This window comes from Copadichromis virginalis, linkage group LG19 (assembly GCF_057382275.1).
Source record: "Copadichromis virginalis isolate Kocher_CV1m ecotype Utaka linkage group LG19, C_Virginalis_male_GT1.1, whole genome shotgun sequence".
NCBI lineage: Eukaryota > Metazoa > Chordata > Actinopteri > Cichliformes > Cichlidae > Copadichromis > Copadichromis virginalis.
In genome coordinates, this window is record NC_140636.1 from 30546150 (window position 1) to 30572341 (window position 26192).

At 39.4% G+C, this 26192-nt stretch overlaps 1 protein-coding gene across 1 annotated transcript; it reads right to left on the reverse strand.

Annotated features, from left to right (window-relative positions):
• Nucleotides 1-1003: 1003 nt before the first annotated feature.
• htr1d (5-hydroxytryptamine (serotonin) receptor 1D, G protein-coupled) lies at nucleotides 1004-25990 on the reverse strand. The gene is made up of 2 exons (XM_085441905.1): nucleotides 25407-25990; nucleotides 1004-5197 (listed from the first exon to the last, which is right to left on the reverse strand). The coding sequence occupies exon 2, from the start codon at nucleotides 4303-4305 to the stop codon at nucleotides 3148-3150; it is 1158 nt and encodes a 385-aa protein (XP_085298031.1). The 5' UTR covers nucleotides 4306-5197; nucleotides 25407-25990; the 3' UTR covers nucleotides 1004-3147.
• Between the last annotated feature and the right edge of the window lie 202 nt (nucleotides 25991-26192).

Sequence of the window (26192 nt, forward strand, 5' to 3'; positions counted from 1 at the left end):
TGCTTTAAATCCACTTACCCTCTTGCAGCTGTTTTCCTCTGTGCTCCCTTTCAGCCTTGCTCAGGTTGGGAAGTGGCAGTTCCCATCTCATACGGTTAAGTGCATCCTGACATTTTGGTTTCACTGCTTAAGACAGCCTTTCGTTATCCGAAGCCATCTCCTGTCCAAGCTCATCCAGAGTGACAGGACTACTTTTGGCTTTCTCATTTTCTTCATCCATATAAATGTTTGGAGATAATTTTAGAGAACTCAGTTAAAAGAGGCACGTGCAGCCTAATTTGAACCCAAGATTATGTGGTATTTGTCTGAGGATCTCAGCTGTCTGAGCACTTCTTTTGCATCTTAACTTATCTTTGTACAGAAATTCAGTTTTCTGTGATTTGTTTTGATTTCTGCTCAACATTTATCTATGACCTCAGAAATCCCAAAGGCCATAGCCATCTTACTAATTGTGGCATGTTTAATTCTGTATCCTGAATTACATGATCCACAGACAAATTCAGGCAAATGTGACCTCTTTTCAGAGATCTTTGTATATTCACTGTCTAATTAATTTGACACTGTGAAGGCCATTAGCTTTCAAAACGATTACTTATTTAAAGTCTAGCTAGAATGTTAAAGGGAAAATCTGACTTCTGCCCTTATTAGCCGTCAGTGTGCATTGAAGCAGCAATTCTGACCTAAAACCTTTTCTGCTTTGATGACTGGGGCAAAATAAAAATAAAATAAATAACTATTAAAATGACTAAAATGATTGCTCATTTTTACACTAGATCGCGTTTCTGCATGTATGCAGTAATAAAGTTACATACAATTACCACCTGGCTTTGGAGTTATTGTCAGTTTTACAGAACATTATAAAGTTATGAGCTTGATTCATTTATTGTTTGACCCTCCTTTTACTATTTCAATGCTCCCATAGCAGTATGCATCTATTTTTCATGTCTAACAAATCTCATCTGTACTAACTGCCCAGCATTAAATGGTAGATGATAGATGCTATCTGATGAACATACTGAAACATGTGGGACGTGTAAAACTACAAACAAACAGCTAATATGTATTTATATATATGTTAATATTTATTTACTTGATTTGCAAAGAATCAGCTGTTTGTTTCTGGTGTTCACAACTTCAGTCTGATACTGAAGCTTTTCAAACAACAATCAACATATTTGCCTCCAGTGACACAAGGCTAAAGACCGACTGACTGATATTCTGATTGGCTGCTCTTCATCTGACATCTTTAAAGAGAAACTGGAGCCTATAAGCCTTGCCTCCTCTAACCCAACCTGTAATTACCACATATGGAAATCTATGCCAAAATGCCAAACAGCAAAAAGTAAAAGAAACATTTTGACAACCAAACATTGTTAATAGTTTTTAAATCAGATTTTTTCTCAATTCTGGTTCAAACCTAATACATATGGTTGCCTTGCTTTGTTTTCATGTTTTTTTAACTTCATCCATGTCAAAAATATATGAACGTCCAAGCATGTAACAGTATGTAAATAACAGAAAATGAGGAAAATGTACACCATTATCGAGATGCCTTTGCTGAGCTCAACAAAAAAAGAAGCATTTCATTAAAAATACATTTCGCAGTAAGAGAGCCTTACTCTGCTGCACAATGAGCTGAAGTATCAAAAAGCACACTTAGGAAATGTAAACAAATAAATTGCACATAAATAATATATTCATTTTAAGGGTCTGAGCTGGTGGTTCAGCATAATATCTTCAAAGACTGTCCATTACGCTGGGCGATTCATCCAATCATTGTCAGACTGATCTAGAGATAAAGTGAAGCTACCACAAATATGTACGTGTATAGCCAGCAGTCTGTCCACCTTGTGCTGTTCCTCATGGTAGGGAGCTCAGGGATTCTCTAAAAGTTTGCAAATCAGTCATGGAAATCAGGCCTGTATTTGTGTTCATCAATAAATTACAAAATAAACAGAATATAAAACTGTAGAGTCACATAATTTCACATCTATCAACAAGGAAATCCCTCATTGTTGAATTTTTTACACTTTTTAATTTTATTCACTCAGTTAACATGAAGCAATGATGCTGATGCTGCTTATTTGTTAAGGAAAACGTTTTTGGTATAAACTGAATGTATACCAATTTAGTAAATTTCATTTAACCAGATTCCATTAAATGTAACGTTTTACATTGTACTCGTAGCAAAGTTATAACCAAATTAGTTCAAGTCATTATTTTGGGCAGAATTTCTTTTGAGTGTGCATAAAAAGTTGTTTTTTTTAGTCATCTTTTTATTTTATCTTTTTACTGTTTCGTCATGGTCAAATCACATGTCAGATCTGTTTTTCATTTGTTTGTTTCTAAAACATGAATGGGGAAATACATGCACGACTACTATAGCTATTATGCCTTGGTGGAAATGAAGCACGTGTAATCCATCACAAAAACCTGAATTAATATTTGGACTTGAAATGCAGTTTCCTTTTCAAAATCCTCACTTCTTCTTCAAACACGTCTACCTTTACTCACATGCGCGTGCACAGAGCTCCCACCACCAGCACACACATTTAATGCACACTTGCATACATGGACAAAGCTTTTCTGAGCCTTTAGAAGTTGGAGTCTTTCTAAGTACTTTACTGTTCCACAGAAACTTTACAGTACATAGGAGAAGCAGCGTACAGTGTGACACAGAGATGAAGACAACATACATTTCATGGCTTTTCTTTTTTGGCTCGATTGAATTCAGTCGCTCAGAGTTTGCTCCTTCCAAACAGTCACTCTGGTCCTTATCTGTGTAGAAGCTTTTCTTGCTCCAAGAAATAACAATGATGTCTCTCTCATATTAAATAGATTTCCCAAACTTCTTTTTTAGTTCGTCTTAGGTGTGGGAATTCTGGCACATCGCAATGTCTGGAAAGGTGGGGGTGGGGGGGTCTTTTGTAGGATGCATGCACAAGTCTTTATAATTGAAATACTGTAGGTATCTAAAGGTCTATGCACAGATATTTAATGTATTTTTAAAAAAATCACATTTATCAACATGGTACATTTTTTGCACAGTAGTTCCACTCTGACTATTATCTATTGTTTTTGTTTTGCCTTTTTCGCTCCATTTTTTTTCACTGGATATGCCAGTTTTAATCCACGCTTGTCTTTTTTTCAGGAGCACCGTCTGAATTTGATGAGCTTTTGGAAAGCCTGCTTGAATTCGTCGTTGAAGACGGTGTAGATGACAGGGTTGATGAGGGAGTTCAGGTATCCCAGCCATGTAAAGATGTCAAACAGCACTGGATCAAACCAGCACTCTTTGCATATCGCCATGACAAGCGTGCCAACAAAGAAGGGAAGCCAACAGACAATGAACGCGCCCAGGATGATGCCCAGTGTCTTGGTTGCTTTCCTCTCCCGTGCTGCACACAGACGTTTCCTCTCCAGCACGTTGTCTGCCAGCTTGACTTTCACGCTGTTCATGAACAGAGGTGACCCTCCCCCTCCTCCTCCCACACCTCCCGCATTGCCAGAGTGTAGGTGTGCTTCGTGGTGGGAGGAGGAATTAAGAGAACAGAGAGAGGACCCTGCAGAGGTCTGGATTAGCTGCGCTGTGGTGAAACGCTTCCCAGACGACGACGGTGTCTTAAAAATGCGAGAGCGGGCTGCAACGTAAATCCGACCGTAGAGGATGATGAGAAGCACTGTGGGAACGTAGAAGGCGCCGAAGGTGGAGTATAGGGTGTAAGAGATCTGATCTGTATTCACCATACACTCTGTAAGCTCCTCATGGGCTTTGGCCTGCCGCCAGAAAAGTGGAGGCATGGAAATCGATATAGATATCACCCACACCACCCCAACCATGATCCCTGCACGGCGCATGGTGCGGCGCTTTGAGTACTCCAGCGCGTGCGTGATAGCCCAATAGCGATCCAGCGCAATTACACACAGGTGCAAGATGGAGGCGGTGCAGAATGTGATATCAGATGACAGCCAGATGTCACAAACAATCTGCCCCAGCGACCAGGTCTTGCTGACAGTGTACACAATGCTAATTGGCATGACTAAAATGGAAACCAACAGGTCTGTGACGGCGAGGGAGCCAATTAGGAAGTTGGCAGGTGTGTGGAGCTTCCTGGTCAGAAAGATGGTGGCGATGACAAAGGCATTTGAAAGGACAGTAGCCAAGGTGACAATGGCTAACAGAGCAGACAGAGAGACCTGGAAACCGAGGAGTGTGGCCTCGCTCCAGGGTGGTGCTGTAGTGGTGTTAGGAATCTCTGTGAAGTTGCTAATGAAGTAGTCCAGTGAGCTGTTGTCCAGCTCCATTGCGCCTCCACTCTGTTAAACCTGCTTTGAATCCAGTCTCATATCTATAATCTACAACTGTACACGGATCAGTTCAGGTGTAACACTGAAAAAGGCCATGATGGTGTGGCACTGATGGTTTTGACCAGAAGTCCGTCTTTTAATGTTCTTTTTTCTAACTTTTTTGAAACCGCATTTGTAAACGGATCTCTCCTTAATTCATCAACCCTTTTATTCAAAAGAATTATTTCATATTAACCGTTAGCAAACAACTCATTCCACAGTTTTGGTTTAGAACTAATGATACTGATGATTAGTTGGCATGAATCAGAGACGAATTTGACCATTTCTCCACTTCAGTATTGATTCGCTTAACTGGTGTAGCTGCAGGAGGGCAAAATCCTAATTTGTATTCATCTCCCGTCAGAAAGGCACGTCTTGTCTCTCTCGTTTCCCCACGCTCTTATCTCATCTCCAACTAGCAGCCAGCCAGCAACCACACCTTCAGACCAAGCTTTTCCTATCTATCAAATGCTTTAATGGGCTCCTCCTTTTCAATAAAGCAAACCAGGGAACTGTGCGTAGGAAGATGATGACAACAGATACAAAGGTTTGCTTGCTCTCTCTCTCTCCCTTATCTTTTCTGAAGTCCACAAGAAAGCTTAGTCAGGTTCTGACTGTAACTTGGCTTTGCTCCCTATTTCTAATGATGTTGGGAAGCCAAAGCACTACAGTTACAGGATCAGCATCAAACCAAGGAAAAACTTATAAATGTAGCTCATGGGTAATTCTTCAACATCCATATCTCTCTTCTCACAGCATCGCCTGTCAGACAGATGTTCACTTGTAGAGTCCGTAAAGATTGCGAGGTTTTGTCAGATTTTCATCCAGCTTCTTCCGAGGCATTTTCTTCCTAGGTGAGACAAATGAGAGAAAAATGATTAGAAATGTTGTATTTTGCAGTGCATCATCCTGTGCACCATATTATTTATATGAACAGAGACATACACAGACAAACCACCTGGAATCACCGCATGTGAATAAACTGCAAACTCAACTGTGATTTCTGAAAGGAGTATCGTGACTTGATCCATGGATTAACACCCACACTGCTGTTGTGTAGTTGTAAGACTAAATTGTCAACAACTACATAAAAACGATATTCTCTCTCCAATAATTGCAGCACAAATGAATATTTCATGGAAAAAATGAAAAAAGTTTCTTCAAAAGTCAATACTTTTTAAAGTATTGACTTTTTTATTCACATTACTCTGAAGGGAGATGGGAAATTGGAGTGTAGCGGTACAAAGGGAAATATTTCTTCCAGGCAACAGTAACAGAACATTATCACACGATGGAAGCTGACTCAATTTCAAATACAACAAAAGAGATAGGAACTGAAATGTGGAAAAGTGGCGTTATGTCCCAGAAGGAACGAAAACTTCAAATGTCTGCTAATCACAACCCTCCAGCTTTCCATCCATGTATCACGTTTGCTTTCATTTATTATTGAAGAGCAACAGCATGATTTACTTACCACTTATAGCGTATGTGGCAAATTGTCATGTAAATCTTTATTCTTGTCAGGTACTGTGAAAAAGCCACATTGTAAAATCTCAGCTGAGTTTTGTGTGGGAAGTGGGTTTTATTCATTTAAACATGAAATGATTAGGGAGAGGAGTTACTAGCAGAACAAAGTCTACAAAGTTGTTAATTATTTTTAGGGATTTTGTTGATTTCATTTTTCACACATCAACCAGCTTTGAAGTGATTTCGAAGCGTTAAGGAATGTGGTGGCTGGAAAACAAACAACTGCGTTTGCCACGCTAATTACAAATGTTTGCCTTTTCACATTTAACACATCCTTCAGCTTGCACATTATTGCTGTTAAGACCGATTTCCAAGTGTATGTTTGTTCCTGATACAACTCCACAAATCACCTCCATTAAGTGAAGTGTTGATTGGCAGCTGGGCTCTTGAGAGGGATTATTGTGCTTGGGCTGTGACAATAAATTGGCATATTAAGTAGCAAAGGAAACATTCTTGGTGTCTCGGTGCCAGTCTCACCAGTCTTGATGCATTCATTTGCAAACTCTCAAGCGGCCATGACCATTTTTATAATTCATCCTCAGTACAATTTATAAAGGTTTGTTTTTGCAGTGTTTGCTCTCATATGTGCTGTTTTCTTAAGAACCATCAGGTAAAACAAAAACTGTTCACTCATTAAATTAGATGAACACGAATTTCAGGACAATCAAACCAGTTGTTATTGAGACATTTAGCTAAAAACAACCATCATCTGAGGACCACGAATGACCAAATTTATTGGCAGTGCATCTAATATTTATTAAGGTGTTCCAAACAAGACTAGAATGGTGTATCTAACAACCAGCGCTGACTTCCACAGAGCTCCACAGGCAGCATGACTCAAAGTGAATCATATCCAAACACTGAGACAATAAAGGTCAGCTGACTCTAATCTGAAGTTCCTGTGTTGTGTCTTTCTACCTCTGATGGGAAAATAGGAAAATACATTACTAATCAGTTTCTCTTTCCTGTAACTGATGGTGTCTCTTTAACAACATTTCAACGAATGCCGCAGCACAACAGTAAATGTGTCACAGTTAGCTATGTGGAATGGCGTACTTGCGGATTTACTACTGTAGCTGGTTAGACCCCTATGAAAAAATAAAAAAGTTCAAACAACCTAAAACATCTAAACAACACAAGAAACAACAATCAAGGTGCTGTGTATTGTATGATAAAGACAATATTAGAAAGAAAAACCCCAACAATCACACCATCCCCTACAGCAAACACTTGGCAACAGTGGAAAGGAAAAACTCCCATTAAACAGGAAGAAAACTCTGAAGCAAGCTCAGGGAGGGGGATCCATCTGTAGTGATTGGTTGGGGATGAGGACTACTATTTTGATGGCAAATAACCATCAGCTGGCAGCCTTGTCTCAGCATCTAATCGTAGTATAGTTCGGTAACAGTTCCAAAATGAAAGTTGATTCAACATCATGGATATTCTCTTAGCGTTGATGTGAGGCGACATAGCCGTGATGCCTTCTTAGCAAGAGTAAGTTTAATAAATGAATTGTTTTCTACTGTATATTTACTGTACAAAACCATAGATATATTAATGTATTAAAAGTTTTGTTTTAAAAAATAAAAATAATACTAGTCAGAGTACGTGGAAAAGATGTGTGAACATGTTAACAACTGTTAATAACCATGTACTAACCACATTAGTTGCCACTGTTTTTCTTTTTTAAATTAAAGACAAAGACATCTCATCCCTTCCTTATAGTGACTTAACCTTCTATATTTTTCTGCTGTGACCGCTATTAAACGTGGAGACAGCTTTGATATTCATTGGTCTGTGGTTCATTTTTTGTCATTATAAGTGTCCTATGGACTGCTTAGCAAGTATAAGAGTTTTAATTCATCCATTCATTGATCAAACCCTTTAGCCCGTTTCAGGGCCCGGGTAGTCATCAGTCTCCTTGCCTGTAGTTACTTCATTCATCTCCTCCTGTGGGATCCTCCTTTCACTCCAAGGCAGCTAGTGTAAACTGAGATAATTTATTTAAAGTTCCCTCACATCATACAATACAAATTCTTCGTGCTTGCTTTGTTTTGCTCCAAACCTGGACCATGACATTCGAATAGCTGAGAGGTCAGTCGACTACTGGCTTTCCTCCATCAAAGACGTGTACACTTAAACAGCAAAGAAAAGGGCACAGAGTACTCACTGTACATACAAGCTTATTACTAAAACTGAGTCAGACACACAAGGAATGGTAACCAAGCCCTGCTAATCTTCACTGCAGCTTCATTTAAAATAATCCTTATTAAAAGGTACTGTGAAGGTAAGTACTTGCTGGTTTTGAACATTTTTGCCTTTCGTTTTTTAACCCCAGGGTGAGCGTTGCTACAAGCATAAGCCAGCTGCTTAATAATTAGAAAACTAAAATAATAATTTTTACAAAAGCCTTGGCTATAAATCCAAGTGGGTTACATCAAATTTTTGTTTTGTTTTTTAGGTCTGATTCATGCATGATCCACAACTAAGCAGCCACTGTTAAAACCGTCATACTGAGTCGTTAGGATGGCTCCTTCTGGCTTTACTGCATATGCATTCTGCCTATCATCATCACTCAGTGTCCACACAGCAGCGTAAACAGTAACACGGTGAAGAAGAACAACAACAGTGACCATGGTTAACACAGAGACAGGAGTGGAGATTCATTCCCAGATGTGCATACAAACACAGCGCTGTCATCCTTGTGTATGAGAGTAGCTCAAGATATTGTTATTCATAGTACACATAAAATATCACCAAAAAAAACACGATGTGCACATGTGTCAGAGGTGCTGAGTGAAACATCACACAGCTCACACAGCATGACTACTTTGGAGTCATCCCAGTGCTTCATTGCATCAGCACAGAAGTGACTGATTCGTGCGGAGAGTGTCTGGTAATGACGCTTACTCCTAGTGTTGTAATACTGAATGCACCACAGAGTGAGGCTGCAATAAGACTGTTGTGGACAACGCTGAATTATTCATTCACTTATCCCTGATGCAAGCTGCTATACTCTAATATGTTTCTAGTGAATGTCACCCCCACACCTACACACTCACAAACACATGTGCTAGTAGCATGTATGATAGATGATTAAACAGCTTATCTGTTTACACATCAGACAAGTGAAGGACAAAGCTTATCTCCTAAGGGCCTGGTTTACAGCACAATGACTTAATGAGATTCATAATGAATGGATAAGAGGGGAATATTTTCAATCAAGACCAGACCTTGCCTAAAATTAGCTCTATACTGTTTGTGTGAAAGCGATTATGTCTACATCTGGCTTTGAAATTGAAGGTCTAATGCAGTAAGGCCTGATGCTAAGCTGAAATGTGCATTTATCATCCTTTAAAAAACTTAGTGGGAACAACATCTCAAGATTGCAATAATAAAAAGCAAAAAAAAAAAGTTACAATTACTCATGTGGGTGTGACAAAAAGCAGAACTGAAGCACCCACAATACCGCATCTCTGCCCAGTTGGAGCCATTGCTCCACATGCCATTCACAAATCAGAAATCTATTAATTTCAGGCTTGAGTTAAGTCCAAGCAGATGCTGCAGCATGTGAGGCAGGCTGGTTGTTGGTCTGGGTGAAAGGGTAATACCCTCCAAATGCAGCAGGCCTGCATATGACGTATGGCCCAGTGTAGATAGACAAATTGATTTAACCAAGAGGCAGAGCCATTGCTACCTTTGCTGTCAGCTAATGTCTAGTGTTTACTCAAGCATGCACTAAATGGTAGGTGAGCATGGATGTGCTATGTGCCTGAATGTGTGGTGGGCTTATGTCTTTCTCAATTTATGCCAACAGAGAAAGACATCTGGGAACCCAGTGATGGTGTAAAATGATACATTCTGAGACAGCATCTGCAGTATCTGTAGAGGTGCATCGCACATGAACTCTAGACAATGACCAAATTTGTACTTGTGTCTCTTTCGTCCTGCCTCCCTCTCTTAGCCCAGCAGATGATTGTCCCTCCTTTACCCTGAGGTTTCTTCCAGTCAAAAGGAAGTTTTTCCTGCCTACTGATACCAAGTGATTGCTCATAGAGGGTGGTCAGATTGTTCGGGTTTCTTTCTACTACTTGTCTTTACCTTACAATATAAAACACCTTGAGGTGAGTGTTGTGATTTGTTGCTATATAAATAAAACTGAATTGAATTGAACTGAACTTGTCCGAGCACATAGCTGGAAATAGTCAACCCAATGTCACCGCAAAGCATGTAACAGACCAGGTCCACCATTTCAATTTCAAGCTTTGCCTCTCCAAGTCGTGAAAAGGACAGGCATGCAGACGTATATGTACCAGCAGGGGCAGATGATATATTTAAGGCCAAGAAGTCGCTAGTGACAAAGAAGGGTATGAAGTCCATTCTAGGATCCATCAATGCAAGAATCTATTAAGATAGGTGGCTAATATGTATTTACACGCAAATGTGTTAGTAATGTCTGTTTAGATGCTTTCCCATGATTACTTTCATTTGGCTTGTCTGTTACATGTCTGCTGTGATACTGGGTTGAAAGAGACCTTTATTTGGGTTTAAGGAACAGGTTGGATCGTGCAGTGGGTAGAAGATTTGCTGTCCACTCTATTGTTGTGAATCCTCTGGACTTGCTCGTACTACATTAGACGAGAGACCAGAGCTTAAAGACCATTTACTATCAGTTCTGGCGTAGGTGGACATTTGGTTTCACAGATGCAGCGGTAAAGTTTATTGCTGCAGGACATGCATGGAAACTGTCCAGCAACCACAGTTATTCCCAGACCATTCAGATGAGAGATTGCCTAATTTGATTACAAATGTTGATATAATCACACCAGCTACTATGACCTGAAAACAGTAAGCATGGCTAAGCTACTGCTGCTGGCATGAGTAAAACCAAAAGTAACTTTGATTTTTGCATCACAAATACACATTAAATCAGTATAACATTTCTTAAATAAGAAACCTTCTCAAGGGTAGAAATCATCTTACAGTGGGATTGCACCAGCCACAAATCCTGTCACAATGTTGACGATCTGACCCATGAGTAGTCGCTGAGTGTTGCTACATTACTGTATCAGTACTCAGTACTAATAGATCCAGTGTTGGTCAAGTTACTTGAAAAAAGTAATCAGTAACTAATTACTGATTACTTCCCCAAAAAAGTAATCCAGTTACTTTACTGATTACTTATTTTCAAAAGTAATTAATTACTTAGTTACTTAGTTACTTTTTTAAAACACGATTTACAACCTGAATAGGTGATAAAGTGATAGATCTTTCAGCCCAATTCTACTTTTTCTACATAATCCATCATACAAAATGTAATCAGATGGAAAAGTCTCTTTTTTAACTTGTTTTATTAGTTTTAATCTTTTAACTTTATGCATCAAGTAAAAATTAAACTATAAGCAACATTCTCTGACTTGAATAAATTAGTTTAACATTTAAACCTATTTTCTACACATTCCAGCACATAAAATAAAATATTTTTTGTGTTTACACTCAGTCTTTCAAATAGATGCAAGTAAAACACAGCAGAAAATAAATAAAGTCAAAGACTCAGCGGTCCTGTTGCTCTATTTTCACCTGTAAAGCAGGAGTGCAGTAGGCGGAGGTTTACCCTGGTGCAGGTGTGCCGCGGTCAATGGAAGAATCCACGAGTTTCTCTGTGAGTTTCCCATTACGTCGTAGGTACTCGGTGCTTGCTCGGAAGTTTAGGGTTTTTTTCGCTGTAAAAAGAAGTTTTCTTCCCACGCACAATGGACGCTAATGTTTTTGTCACTTTTTATGGAATCAAACTCAAAGTAAGGTCAGTACTTCCACGCTTTAAACGCTGCACGCTCATACTCTCTCCCACAATCGATATGTGATCCACTGTTGATCTGCACACAGCTGTTGTCACGAACGTCGCACTCGCTTACGTCACTGTCGTGAGACATTCTCGCAAAAAATCACGGTTTTAGTAATGCAGTAACGCAGCGTTCCTACGGGAAAGTAACGGTAATCTAATTACCATTTTTGCAATAGTAATCCCTTACTTTACTCGTTACTTGAAAAAAGTAATCAGATTACAGTAACGCGTTACAAGTAACGCGTTACTGCCCATCTCTGAATAGATCAGACAACGCCATTCTGATCTCAGTTAAATTTATTAAGTTCCTGGCACAATGACACGAACACAAAAACACACAGACCTAGAAGGTGTACACATAACAGCTATGCACTTGTTGTTAAAGATTTCATAATTTAGCATCAGTCAGTGTTTTCTTGTGCACAATAATGAAAGTCAAAAATGAATAAATGCATGAATTAACAACTTCCCTGATTAATTTAAATACAAGAAATATACATTTTATGTTCCTCGATTTCACTCCTCAAACCTACGTGCCTGGCTTCAAACAATAATCATTGTTCATTTGATCTGAGTAGGTGAACTGCCTTTTAACTGTGTTCTAGCCAAGCGTGTGCTGCCAATGCATTTGGATGCTGTTTCCTATCATTATAGTCAGCACACAGGCAAAAATTGTTTATGCATATCCAGTGATCTCCTATATGAGCCACCTCTTTGCAACAGGTGTAAGGAAAAACTGTCTTTTAGCAGCTTAGTGCAGAACAGTAACAGAGTTATAGATCAGTGGGACACGATATATATATATATATATATATATATATATATATATATATATATATATATATATATATATATATATATATATATATATGTGTGTGTGTGTGTGTGTGTGTGTGTGTGTGTGTGTGTGTGTGTGTGTGTTTAGAGAGAGAGAGAGAGAGAGAGAGAGAGAGAGAGAGAGAGATTAAAAAAAACATAACCCACACAGTTCACTCCAAGGACCACACAGTCCTTGGAGTGAACTGGCACTAGAGGACACTGAAGGAGCTTCATGTTGATTTGTGGTGCCAGAAAATGACTAGAAAGTGTGGAAAGAAGAGGAGGTTAACCCGCGGTATGGTGATAGTTTTCTGTGTCTACTTCAGGACATATTACAGTAGCTGAGAAGGAAAGTGACAGATGGTAGAAAATTCATTCCTATAAATTAAAGGCATCCAAATGGTTAGTTTTAACAGGCTGCATAGCAGCTTCATAAAACTGGTTTAAAAAAGAAAATTCTGACTTTTGTACTCTCCTCATTTCTGCACAAAATAAACTTTATCAACACGCAGACAGTCTTCGCACCAGTAATACAATGTACGTGACCCTTTGAAAGTGGAACAGGACGAGTGTAAATCTGGGACAGCTTAGATGCCCTTCATTGAAAGCTGGCCCAAAAAAATAACACGGTGCAGAGATTATCAGAATGCAAATGTTATAGGATGCTGTAGGAGGAACACTGAGACTGAGAAAACTTTTGGTATATTCGAATTTTGTGAAGTGCACTGGTAGTACCTGTGCCTGGCTATAAAGACAAGCTAATGTCCTGTGAATATAAATAATTTACTATAGTTTAATGTATACTCCAGCCTTGCTAGTACCAGGGTGGATCCCCTTTTGCTTTCAGAACTAACTGAATTTGTGGCACTGATTCAGTAGGGTGTCAGAAACATTCCTCAGAGAGTGTGGTATATATTTCCATGGTAGTGTCACACACTTGGTTTGTCGATTGCACATCAATGACATAACACTGATATAAAGCAGGATGGCTCGATGCTTTCATGTTGTTTATACCAAAGTTTGATCCTACCCTGTGAATGATGCAGCAGAGGCTGAAACTCGCCAGATCAGGCAACACTTTTCCAATCTTCAATCAATTTCCCAATTTTGGTCAGCCCAAGTAAATTATAGTCTGTTTCCTGTCCTTAGCTCACAGACCACACAGTGTAATCTTCTAAATACTTTGTAAAAATTATTATTTGAGCTACTGTTGCCTTTCTATCAGCTCAAAGCAGTCTGGCCACAACAATGAGGCATAATATTAGGATCACCAGCCTAATAATGTGTTGGTCCCCCTTTTGCTGCCAAAACAGGCCTGACCCATGGGCTCCACTCAACCCCCGAAGGTATGCTGTCGTATTCGGCAGAAAGATGTTAGGAACAGATCCTTTAAGTCTTGTAAGTTGGGGAGTGGAGCCCCCATAGTCCACAGACTTGCTTGTTCAGCACATCCCATAGACGCTCAATTGGAATGAGATCTGGGGAATTTTGAGGTCAAGTCAACACCTCAAGTACATTATTGTCCTCTTCAAACCATTCTTGAACCATTTTTGCTTTGTGGCAGGCCTCATTATCCTGCTAAAAGAGGCTATCAGAGAATAATGTTTCCATGAAAGGGTGCACTTGGTCTGCAACAATGCTTAGAAAGGTTGCACGTGTCACAGTAACATCCACATGGATGGCAGGATCCAAGGCTTCCCAGCGGAATATTGCCCAAAGTTTCACAATGCCTTTGCACGCTTGTCTTTCTCCCACAGTGCATCCTGGTACCAAGACTTCCCCAGGTAAGCTACACACACACACACACACACACACACACACACACACACACACACACACACACACACACACACACACACACATCCACATGTTGTAAAACATGCTTCATGAGATCAGGCCACCTTCTTCCATTGCTCCATGGTCCAGTTCTGATGCTCACATGTCCATTGTTGGTGGTTTTGGTAGTGGACAGATGGGACCCTGACTGGTCTGCAGCAATGCAGCCTTATACACAACAAACTGCAATACTCTGTGCATTCTGACATCGTTCTATCAGAACCAGCAGTAACTTTTTGGGCAATTTGAACTACAAAAGCTTGTATCTTGGATCAGTAAGCCTTGGCCACCCATGACCCTGTCACTGGTTCCTCACCATTCCTCTTTTGGACCACTTTTGATAAGTACTGACTAATGCAGACCAGGAACACAGCACAAGAGCTATAGTTTTGGAGAAGCTCTGACCCAGTCATCCAACCATCATAATTTGGCCCTTGTCAAAAGGATAAAATGTTCACTTGCTCCCTAATGTATCCCACCCACTAACAGGTGCCAGGATGAAGAGATAATCAGTGTTATTCACTTTGCCTGTTACCTTGGGCATAAAAAAAATGAAATAAATAAAATTGTCTAGATAATTGTAACAACAGTATAATTTGCAGTGTGTGTGTGTGTGTGTGTGTGTGTGTGTGTGTGTGTGTGTGTGTGTGTGTGTGTGTGTGTGTTACAGACACACACAGAGAGTGCAAGAGGAAGTACTAAAGCTGGATTTCATATCACCTGACGGTGACAAACAGGAGTGCTTTTATCTTTATCTTTTGTGTTAGACTGTGTATATGAGTCATAAAAGTAAAGAGGTAGTGATTCACCAGAGGTTAGGATCAACGATCCATCCAGGAGACAACAGCGGATGTTTGATACTGAAGAGGACAACATGAAAGCCTATAGTAGGTTTAGTCTTCCTATAGTGACAAAAAATGGATGAGGCAAAAAAAGCAAAGAGAGCCAAAGATAGACCATAACTCCAAATACTAAAGTATAACCTAATACTATGGGAAACATGACAGAGAATACAAATAGTAATGTACAGTACTTAGCAAGGGAAACAATGTTTACATTACACCTAATGTCAAAAAAAAAGATTTATTTTCGTGTTACTTTATGTGACTACTGATTTACTGAATTCAGACTTTGTGATGCTGCTTTGTTACAGACGTATTCATCCAAAAGCTGCAATCCCTTTCATTCTTATTACACTATAGCTTGTCATTTTGTTTACTCTTCATTGTTTTTTAAGCCTCTCAACACATGCCTATAATGTACATAAAGTTTTTTTAATGGTCAAGTTGTGGTGTGTTTAAAAATAGCAGAAAAATAAACTTTTTGACAGCAAAACAATGGTTTCGGAGTGCGCCTAAAAAGGAGCGGTAACGGTTAGTTGGTGAGTAAACCCAGACAGCTGTAGCTCTCACAGAGATGGCATATCGATTTTATTGTCAATTAAACTGGATGGATCCATAGAGCATTGCAGAACCCCAGAAAATATGTGTGTAAGCCTATTTGTAAGTAAAAGGATCAGTATAGTCTGACATCTTGACTATCTAATTTAGAAGATGTTTTGAGCAAAACTTGAGTAACATTTCTAACAGAAAGATGGTGTCAATTAACACATTTTCAGCTAAATCATTAAACTTAAAAAAATCTGCAAAAACATTTCTTTAAATATCAAAATGACATTAACGCAATTAAATCTTCAGTCTTATTCCAAGTTTATTCTCCAAATGAAAAACTGTCTCAAACATGCAATCTTATGGAGTTGATTTTAGCCTCAGGAGTGCCACCTGCTCATGAGAAGGTGTGTTTGTGTGTTTTCATCATTATATTAATGCCGTATAAGATTATCCATTATGCTGTGTTTGTGGTGAAATTTCAGTCACGTGTTAGCAAAAAATTAAAAAATGTGTCTGTGAAGGTTCTCAGACATCCAGGTCATCGTTGTCTAAGGAGCTTGAAAAGAAAAACGTCTGGACTTCTTTAAGTATTCTTGAAGACGTTTCACCTCTCATCCAAGAAGCTTCTTCAGCTCTAAGCACAGTTGGTGGAGACTCCTAGATTTGAAGCCCTATGGAGTGTCTCTATCTACCTAATCACACGAGCCAAGGTGTGAAAACGGGTGTGGGTCACAATCAGCCAAGGTTTTGGGTGAACCCACTGTGAAACCTAGCCCCACCCTATCATGTGATTTATTGAGGTCGAATGGCCCAGGATGTGAGTGGGCGTTAAGGCGTTTGTTTATATTATTTGTTTATATTTGGCTTTACCTCCCTGAACTTCTGCATTTCGCATATGCACACGAAAGGAAGAGCACTCCTCTTTGCCATTTCATCTGCACACAGAATATGATACCTAATGATTAAGTCTGCAGCTGCATGAAAGGCAGAGCTTGAATGGAAGGGGGGTTGCAAAGCAGCTTGCAGACTTGCAGCTTGCCCTGTGGGAAGGCTAAAGCATCTTTAAAAGGATACATTTGGATACGTTGAAGGCTATCAGCTGAGCTGGACTTTGTGGAATACGTGAATTAACATAAATGCTAATGTGACCCATTTTTTGTGTTACTTGGGAATTAAGACAGGAAATTAATTTGCCATTCCCAAGGTGCAACATTACAACTTGGATTGGGCCACATCAGTTGAACTCAGTTCTGCTTAATATGATTTTTTCTCTTCATAAGCTTAGTGGTGCAAGTGTCTCCAGAAGCACAATTCCCCTTTGGGGTTACATCAGGAGGAGCATCTCTGTGTACAAGCTACCCACTGGGGTGATCACTTGTGGCAAGTGAGCAGCTGAAAGAAGTCAAAGGTAAGCGTCTTCCAGCTGATTTTGGACCGCTATGACATTTTGTTTGTATCTAAGTAAAAATTCAAAGTACAAGAAAGCTTGGAAATTCTCTTAAATTATGCTTGTCACATATATCTGTTTGGATCTATTCTATTAGATTGGTTTGGACCTATAAATAAATTTAAAGCATTCAGTCTGCCCTTGTTGTTGTATTTCTGCATTATTAACATGCAAAAATGAATTTTCCCTGTAGAAGCCAAAACACATAGAATTTCATTATTTGAGCTATTATAGTCATATTATGGCTTGAATATCATTAAAAATATTTTTATTATAGCAAGTAACATGTAAAACTACTAATATTTAAACTTTTCTGGTCCTCCTCCTACCCTAAATTGTCTTTTTAAATTTCAAGCAAAAGGAAAATTTTAAGTGAACCTAAAAACTGTTTTTCTACAGTGTATTATGTTACGCTTGTTTGACATTTTTAACTTAGAAGCTTTCAGTCAGCAAATTACAGGCTCTGAGATAATGTGAGCTAACTATTTCCCTGAGCTGCTGAAGTAACGGAAATAGACATCTTTCAAGAAGTAGTCCATCTTGAAACACTGACCACTAATGGCCTGATAGGTTGCTGCTGTGAGAGCAGGGAGTGCAGCTTTCTGTGAAATCAAACATGACCCCTGCAGTCATTTTCATAGCAAGTGACAAATTCTCATGGTTTAAAATTACAGCTTTCATCTGGAGGGCCCAACCCTAGGAATCAGCTCTAATTATACCGACAGCCTGACTGCAGATTAGTTGAAGGAGGAGGGATACAGCAATGAAAAAAATACAAGGCCGGGAGGAAGTGAGGAAAGCAAAAGAGTCAAGACCAGAAAATATTTGAAATCAAGGGCCTGGAAAGAGAGCCAGGAAAACAGACTGAAAACAGACATAAACTTTGGGTGACTGAGGTTAGAAATCATCATGAAAAAAAAAAAAAAAACTTGAACAACATTGCAAGGCCTGAAACAACGTGGTGGGTTGTCTCCGCTGCTGGAGAAATGATGTGGAAAACGATAAACAGAAAAAGAGGACAGACTGACAGAGGCGTGTCATTTCCTGAGTGAAAAAAATCTCACACTGATTGCGTTCCCTTTCAAATAATCTCGCCTGTAAATCCAGCAGGATTACCAGTGATACAGCATTAATGTTCTGGGTTGCTTTAATTCCAGTGTAAAGCGAAAACCCAGCAGCATGAAAACTAACAAGAGGATTTAATGAAAGAAGCGACCCGTACCATGAAATGAAGACTGACTTAGAATAACTTCTATCTGTAGAAATGAAAATAGATTTTTTCAGCATAGTTTAACAAACTGCACTGTTACTTCTAACTTCCATTTGGCTGTTTTCATGTTTTGACACTTGAGGAACTGAAATAGAAAGCTAACACGGCACGTAAACTCAAAACAAGACTCATATTGGATCCTGGAGTTGATAAATCAAAGTAGTAAGGAAGAATATCTGAATAAATGTGGACACGTGTCTGTTAGGTCAGCCAATATGTGAAAAAGAAAGTTTTCACAGCTCTCTGTGCAGTAATTGGAAACACTAAGTGCACCACTCGTGCTTCGGAATTAGGAATTAAGAGGTTAAGTAGTAGCATTGTGCTGCTAGTAACATGCACTGTATTTTTTAATCATCAGCAAGTGTGACCACCTCTCTAAAGGCACAAGTTTTTTGCAGCTTGGTAGTTTGGACCATTCAGGTTTGTGCCACAATCTTCACAGGAGTGGATATCAAAGCAAATTTATCCAAAGGTCAGACTGTGTAATACTCAGAGAAACTAAAACAAAACAAATGTTACGTTTGAGACTCTACAGGCCCCAGTTAGTATGTTAAATGTTAAAGGTCATGACGGCACAATTGGAAAGACACTAAAAAAGCATGGCTTGTTTCCAAACGAAAGCCTTGCCTCTCTAAAAAGAACATGGCAGTATGGACAGGTTAGACTAAAGTGGAGATGTTTGGTCATAATATACTGCACCATGTTTAGCAAAAAATAAACACACCTTATACCGTATAACGATTCTCAAGCACGGCGGCGGAGGGGTGATGATTTGGGCTTGTTTTGCAGCCACAGGACCCAGATTCTTTGCAGTGCCTAAATCAAAAAAGAACTCATCTGTACAGCAAAATATTCTAGAGTCAAATATGAGGAAATCTGTCCAACAGCTAAAGCTTAGCCAAAACTGGGTCACACAACAGGACAATGCCATGCACAAACAAAACAATTAAGGTGCTACAATGTTCGAGTTAAAGTTCAGAGTTCAGGATAATTACGATGCTGTGATGGGATCTCAAGAGAGTGTGCATAATTGAATGACTGCAAACCTCAATGAACTGAAGCAATTTCAAAAGACTGAGAAAGTCATACAGAAAAAGTTATTGGTGCTAAAGGTGGTTCTGCAAGCTACTGATTAATGAGATGTACTTAGCTTATGACAGGACTGTATAGAGTCCTATGAAAACGTTTTTTTTTCTCACAAAATATTTGGGTGAGCGGTCCTGATATATTCGAATATCGAAAACTGCATATTTTCATAAATGACATCCTCAACGGACCACTGTCTTCTGGACTGCTGACAGCGTGTTCACAACTGTTTTCATTATAGGCCATCAGTAGTCCATTTCAGCCTGAAACTGTCTGAGTGCAGTTCATTCAACCTTTTGCTGCACGCTGCGATCAGTGACTTGTTCACTTCTTCTGGACTTAATGAGCGGAAGCACGAACAGAAGTGTAATGTATCTAACCTTCATTGTGTGACCGCCATTTTTGTTTAACTAAACTCAGTATAAGAATGTGAAGCTGTTTCGGTGCTCATGCAATAACATGCAACACTAGCTCTGCACTTCAGCCTCGCTTTTTTTTAAACTATTACTGCAGTAGTATTAATAAAGGTATTATAAGAGTAAGGGTCTTTTAATGATGGCATAAGAGTCCTAGGACCTTGTTTTTTTCCAAGAGTTCTTACAATTCAAGGTTTCTAATAAGGTCTTAAATAATCAGGCCCCATCTTAATGACCTTGTAGTACCATATCACCCTATTAGAGCACTTCGCTCTCACTCTGCAGGCCTACTTGTTGTTCCTAGAGTATTTAAAAGTAGAATGGGAGGGAGAGCCTTCAGTTTTCAGGCCCCTCTTCTGTGGAACCAGCTTCCAGTTTGGATTCGGGAGACAGACACTATCTCTACTTTCAAGATTAGGCTTAAAACTTTCCTCTTTGCTAAAGCATACAGTTAGGGCTGGACCAGGTGACCCTGAATCCTCCCTTAGTTATGCTGCAATAGACATAGGCTGCCGGGGATTCCCATGATGCATTGAGTTTTTCCTTTCCAGTCACCTTTCTCACTCACTATGTGTTAATAGACCTCTCTGCATTGAATCATATCTGTTATTAACCTCTGTCTCTCTTCCACAGCATGTCTTTTATCCTGTCTTCCTTCTCTCACCCCAACCGGTTGCAGCAGATGGCCCCGCCCCTCCCTGAGTCTGGTTCTGCCGGAGGTTTCTTCCTGTTAAAAGGGAGTTTTTCCTTCCCACTGTCGCCAAAGTGCTTGCTCATAGGGGGTCATATGATTGTTGGGTTTTTCTCTGTATCTATGAAGCGCCTTGAGGCGACTTTTGTTGTGATTTGGCGCTATATAAATAAAATTGAATTGAATTAATACTATATACCTTCCTGGCAAATCACAGAACTCAAATATGAAATGATTCAATTCTACTCTTTAGCTTGAATGGCGACTGTGAGCTGGCACGTTTTATCTAACAAAGTCTGCTCATTTTTCTTCTTAGAGATCAACACCTGATTTTGACTTGTGGGTCTGTTTCTTTAAACTTTTCACAGCTTTTAAAAACATAGTCTGTAGTTAAAATACTGCAGCAGCTAACTCACCACCTTACATTGTTGTCTTATTTACTGCAAAACAATCAGACAATGTGATCTCTCAAACCAATCAGCTGCTTTGCTAAATCAGTCAGTTTGTCTGAGTAATTTTTTCCATCAGATAAAAATGTTTCCTATAACACCTCTATGACACTTAGATTACTGTGCTTACAACATGCTGACTCACTTTGCATATTTATGTATCTGATGACAGTTCCTACAGCTTTCCCAACTGATCTGTTCTCTGTTTTGTGTTACTAATAAAATATAATTAAACTAGTAGTTTAATTATATGTAATATTTCACTTTTGAGTGGTTCGCTGGTAATTCAGCAATAATATATAGCTGATATTAAATATCTGCTAAATATAGCCTATATTTGTGCATGTGTGTGCATGCGTGTGTTTTTTAATAACATTTCCACCCTAATGTAATGGAGCCCTCTTTGACAAGCAGCACTCCCCGTTTCTGTCATCAAGACTGCTGTGATGGCCTTTCCACCGATCACAGCTGAAATTTAATTTTATTATTACGAGATTTAATGCTTCACTAAAATCTCTCCCCATAAGTTTTGTTTGTCTCAAGTCTTATACCTGTCATATTACTCACATATTTTATCTAGCCTTGTATTATTTATTTTTCTTGTTGTTTTCTTTTTTTAACAGGCACCATGATGGTGTGGTGGTTAGTACAGTCACCCAGTACCAAACTGCATACCAGTTTGAATCCAGTCCGGGGCCTTCTGTGTAAAATGGCCTGCATTTGTATAGCGCTTTACTCAGTCCCTAAGGACCCCAAAGTGCTTTACACTAAATTCAGTCATTCACCCATTCACACACACATTCACACACTGGTGATGGCAAGCTACATTGTAGCCACAGCTGCCCAGTGTAGTGCTTACATGTTCTCCCACTGTCTGAGTGGGCTCTCTCTGGGTAATCTAACCCCAATGCATGTGGGGTTAGATTGGCTGTAGGTGTAAATGTGATTATGAAAGGTTGTCTATCTCTGTGTTAACCATGTAACAAATTGGTGACACGTGTAGTACGTATCCAGTCTCTCACACTATGACAGGTGTCATAGTGTCACCCCACAGCCCTGAGTCAGTTAATGTGTTCTGTAAAACACCTTTGTAACTATTTTTTGAAAAGTGCTATACAATTAAAGCTTTATCATTGTGTTACTATAGTTTTTATTTCTGCTATTGTCGGCTTTTGATAATCAAAGACAATAAAGCACTGTGCAGCCTTGTGATTGACAAGTTGCTACATTCGCAGTAAGGTACTCCGCTCTCCTTTTATATACAGTCGATGGACTCACACAGTGACAAATTCATTATGCTTAGAGCATTAATGCATTGGTCTGTAAGTTATGCTCCACTGAGACCTGCTATCAGACTGACTGATCGTGTCTCACAGTGCTTGGGAAATACATTCTATCTGCCAGTAGTTAGCTCTCCTTTATGTCAGAAGTTGAGCTACTTAATGACTAAGGCATGAGGGCTCATCCTGAGATGAGATGGATGAGTGATAGCACAGACAGTCAGTAGCAGTCATTACATTGGCACTGACAGTTCTTTGGTAGCAGATTGGTAGAGAAGCAATAATCAAATGAACATAGCTTCCCCTGACATTTGCAGGAGTTTTAGCAAAACTATGTTCTCAGGATGGAGTGCTTTAGAGCCAAATGGTGAACTCTTCTTCACAGACACTGCTTGCTGCACCATCTGCTTAGCTGTAATCCTGCTAGTCAGCCAGCACTTGTGCTGCACAGTACAGTGGACTGCAGAACAAACTATGTAAGGATGACACTATGCTTCCAGTGTTTTTGTGTCTTGGAAAAGTACATGTTGGGACAATAAAGTTTGCATTATATTACATACTAAAAGTGTGAACCATAGCTCTATAGTTCTCAAATGTTCAGCTCTGGGAAGCAGCTGAAGTAGTTACCTTCAGGTGGTTACTCACATGCACTGGAAGACTCAGTCATTTACTTCATTACTGTGCTTTGCTGTCCATATCTTTTGGTAATCCCTGTGCCAGAAAGAAGAAGCTGAGAGAAATAAGCTGTTGGCGTCTCACTGGGTTCCTCTCTACTGACTTTCATTTCATTATATAATCCTAGATTTTACAGTTAAACATTTAATAAGGCTTGTCTCTCTTAGTTACCATTACTACACCTTTACATTCTTTCACAGCAAATATAAAGTTAACACTGAAAGTGGTGGACCATTCACCTCGTGATCTCAGAGGTAGACAAAGACAGAGTTCTCATTTGTATCCAGTGGCCATATCAAATGACATGTACTGGTTTCATCAGCTCTAGCTTTAGCTAGTGATGCTCCAAGAGCTTGATAAAAATGTGCATGGATGATTTTTAAGCTAACACATAATTATACAGTAACACGGATGGCTGCATATGAGATGTTTTGCTAAAGTTTAAAGCCAAAGCAGATGCCCATCCCGCTCTTCTATCCTGTGTTATACATGAAAAGACAATATTCATCAAAATGCCACTATAAGCTAAAAAAAGGGGGCATATTTACTTCCCACAATAAATATTCAACCTGAAACTGACACACAAAACAAACAACGTTCACTTAAGTCCTCATACCTCACAATATATTATAGCTCAATATTTTATAGGTGAAAAATTAATGTGACTCCAACAAGTGAGGCATAAAGCAGCCAGTGATTCTTGAATTTCTATATTCTCTAAATTTAAGAGGAGATTAAACATCTGCACTCGTGCAACATGAACTGATAAACCAGAATTTTATATAATGCCTAAAAAACTGCAAATGAGTTGTCTGTGCCCGTCTGTGCTCGTCTCCTGCCTGAAATAATAGGAGAAAAATCTTTTATCACAATACGGTAAAGCTACTCATTTAAAAATATAATAATCTTCAATTTTTTCTGTTTTTCTATTCAGTGTTATTAAGCAATGCCTGGTTATAAATAGATGGTGGATTCAGTTCTTCATCTTCAGTCACACCCTGATAGTTAAGGTGTATGTGCACCGATGAGTCTGTGTGTGTCTCCTGGTGTGTGTGTGTGTGTGTGTGTCACATTTCTGCTTGACTGTGAGGGGATGGGGGAGAAAATGGTGTGAGGGTGAACGTGAGAGTGGAAACTCCACATGTGTGAGAGTGTCTCTCTGTGGTGAAATGGGGCTACATTCTGTGCTGAAAGACACATTTCATCAGAACGCTGTGGTGGTGAATCTCTTTCATTTTGTTTATCATCTCTCACATCAGTGTTCTAATAAAGGGGGGGGACTGCAACAGAGCACACAGGTCTATTTTTCCAACTTGAAATTGACTAATTGACTTTGCTGCTCACTAATCCACCTTAACAGTTGTTGAGGCGGAAATTAATTTAAATGTCGTGCTCAAACCTTCTACAGATACCAAAGTACAACATGTTTTCAAATGTGTCCCCCCACTGCAGCGTATGCTCTGTAATACATGAGATCTGTAGGTTTGAGCCTCGTACTTAAGAAGCTTTAAAGAGCGTTCTACATAAATAAATAAATGAAGTCAGGTCCAGCAAATAAATGCTACCATTGTTTAAAAAGAATAACTCTGCAACATCAATGATATTTATTAGGGAGCTAAAAGGTCTTTGGGGTTTTCTTGATTTCCCTGAACAAAACTGTGTTTTTTGCCTTTAAACGCTGCAACAACCTTCAGCTGAGACCGACAAGATCAGGCTTACTCGCCCTGTGAATCCGTTTTTGGCACACTGGAGCTTCATGCAGGTTCATGCAGGTTCATGCAGGTTTTCTACATGTGCGTTTTGTTTTTTGTTCTTTTCTCATCTCACATCTCTTACGTCTTATCGCTCATGTTAAGATCGCATTGGTTTCTCAAAGGGACTTCTATATTTAGTCTATAGCATATTGTTGCCTTATTGTAGCCTACTTTAAATTTCTTCATTTCCTACCGTGTCGCTTAAAATAATCCTAAAGGGACGTAAACTGCGCCAGTGACCTTATCACACTTCGTCGTATCTTTTGTATATATTATTTTAGAATTCTCCGCTGAGCGGTTTAATTTTTATTGCGTACCCCCTTTTACTTGTGTCTTTGTGTTAGTTCTTTTTGTACTTAGAAACATAAACTTTACTAGATGTCTTTGAATCATCGGCTCTGCGCACTCAGATCCATGCGTATTGGTAACAAACAGTCACCGGTCTACCCAGAGGTTATGAAAGAAAGAAAGAAAGAAAGAAAGAAAGAAAGAAAGAAAGAAAGAAAGAAAGAAAGAAAGAAAGAAAGAAAGAAAGAAAGAAAGAAAGAAAGAAAGAAAGACAACAAAACGTACCGTGGATGTTCTTCGTCTGTTGATATTCAGTCTTTCGTTTTTGGAGAAAAGAATAAAAGCTATCCCGGAATGTCTTTGGAGGCGTCCTTTATTTACGCACGTCCAGTACAAACAGTCGGAACTCAGACTGGTTATACTAAAAGTGCATCTGCTTCTGTAGATGTTGCTGCTGTGCGCGCTGAGGGTCCTTCAACTCTTATCTGAAAGGCAGATCCTTCGTGTGGGTATAAACACAGTTAAGGCGGTCGTGTGGTCAGCGTTCAAATCTGATATTTGACACTTTCTCACACTTTCAACGACTTCTTCACAGTCACTGGCAAAGCTGCTCTCTTTTTTTTTTATTACCAGAGTTAAATCCCCACTATGTCTGAAAAGTGTGAAAACTGCTGTACCGGCGAACCTTCGTTGTATGCGCAAGGATGCAGATCGTTGTGGGGTGTCTCCAGTAATTATTAACCCTCCCGGTGGAAGACACGGGGACTTCCTGGATCTGATGCGAACGATTCTCCACCGGGAAGATTAGAGAAACGTCAACAAGTTGCATTCAAGCCTGCGTTTTAAGAAGGTTTAGTTGAGACTGGCTGCATGGCTGCACTGAGAGCGAATTTACCCGCTGCAAGCACAGGCGCGTTTCCAAGTAATTCATTAGACGGTCCGCCCCGTTAGTGTTACAGCATTGGCTAGAGGTGCTCCAGACCGGGTGTAGGGTCCAAGACGGCATCACAGAGTAAACAATATTACTTTGGAGAAAATAAAGAGAAAATCCACATATGGGCTAAATTAAAG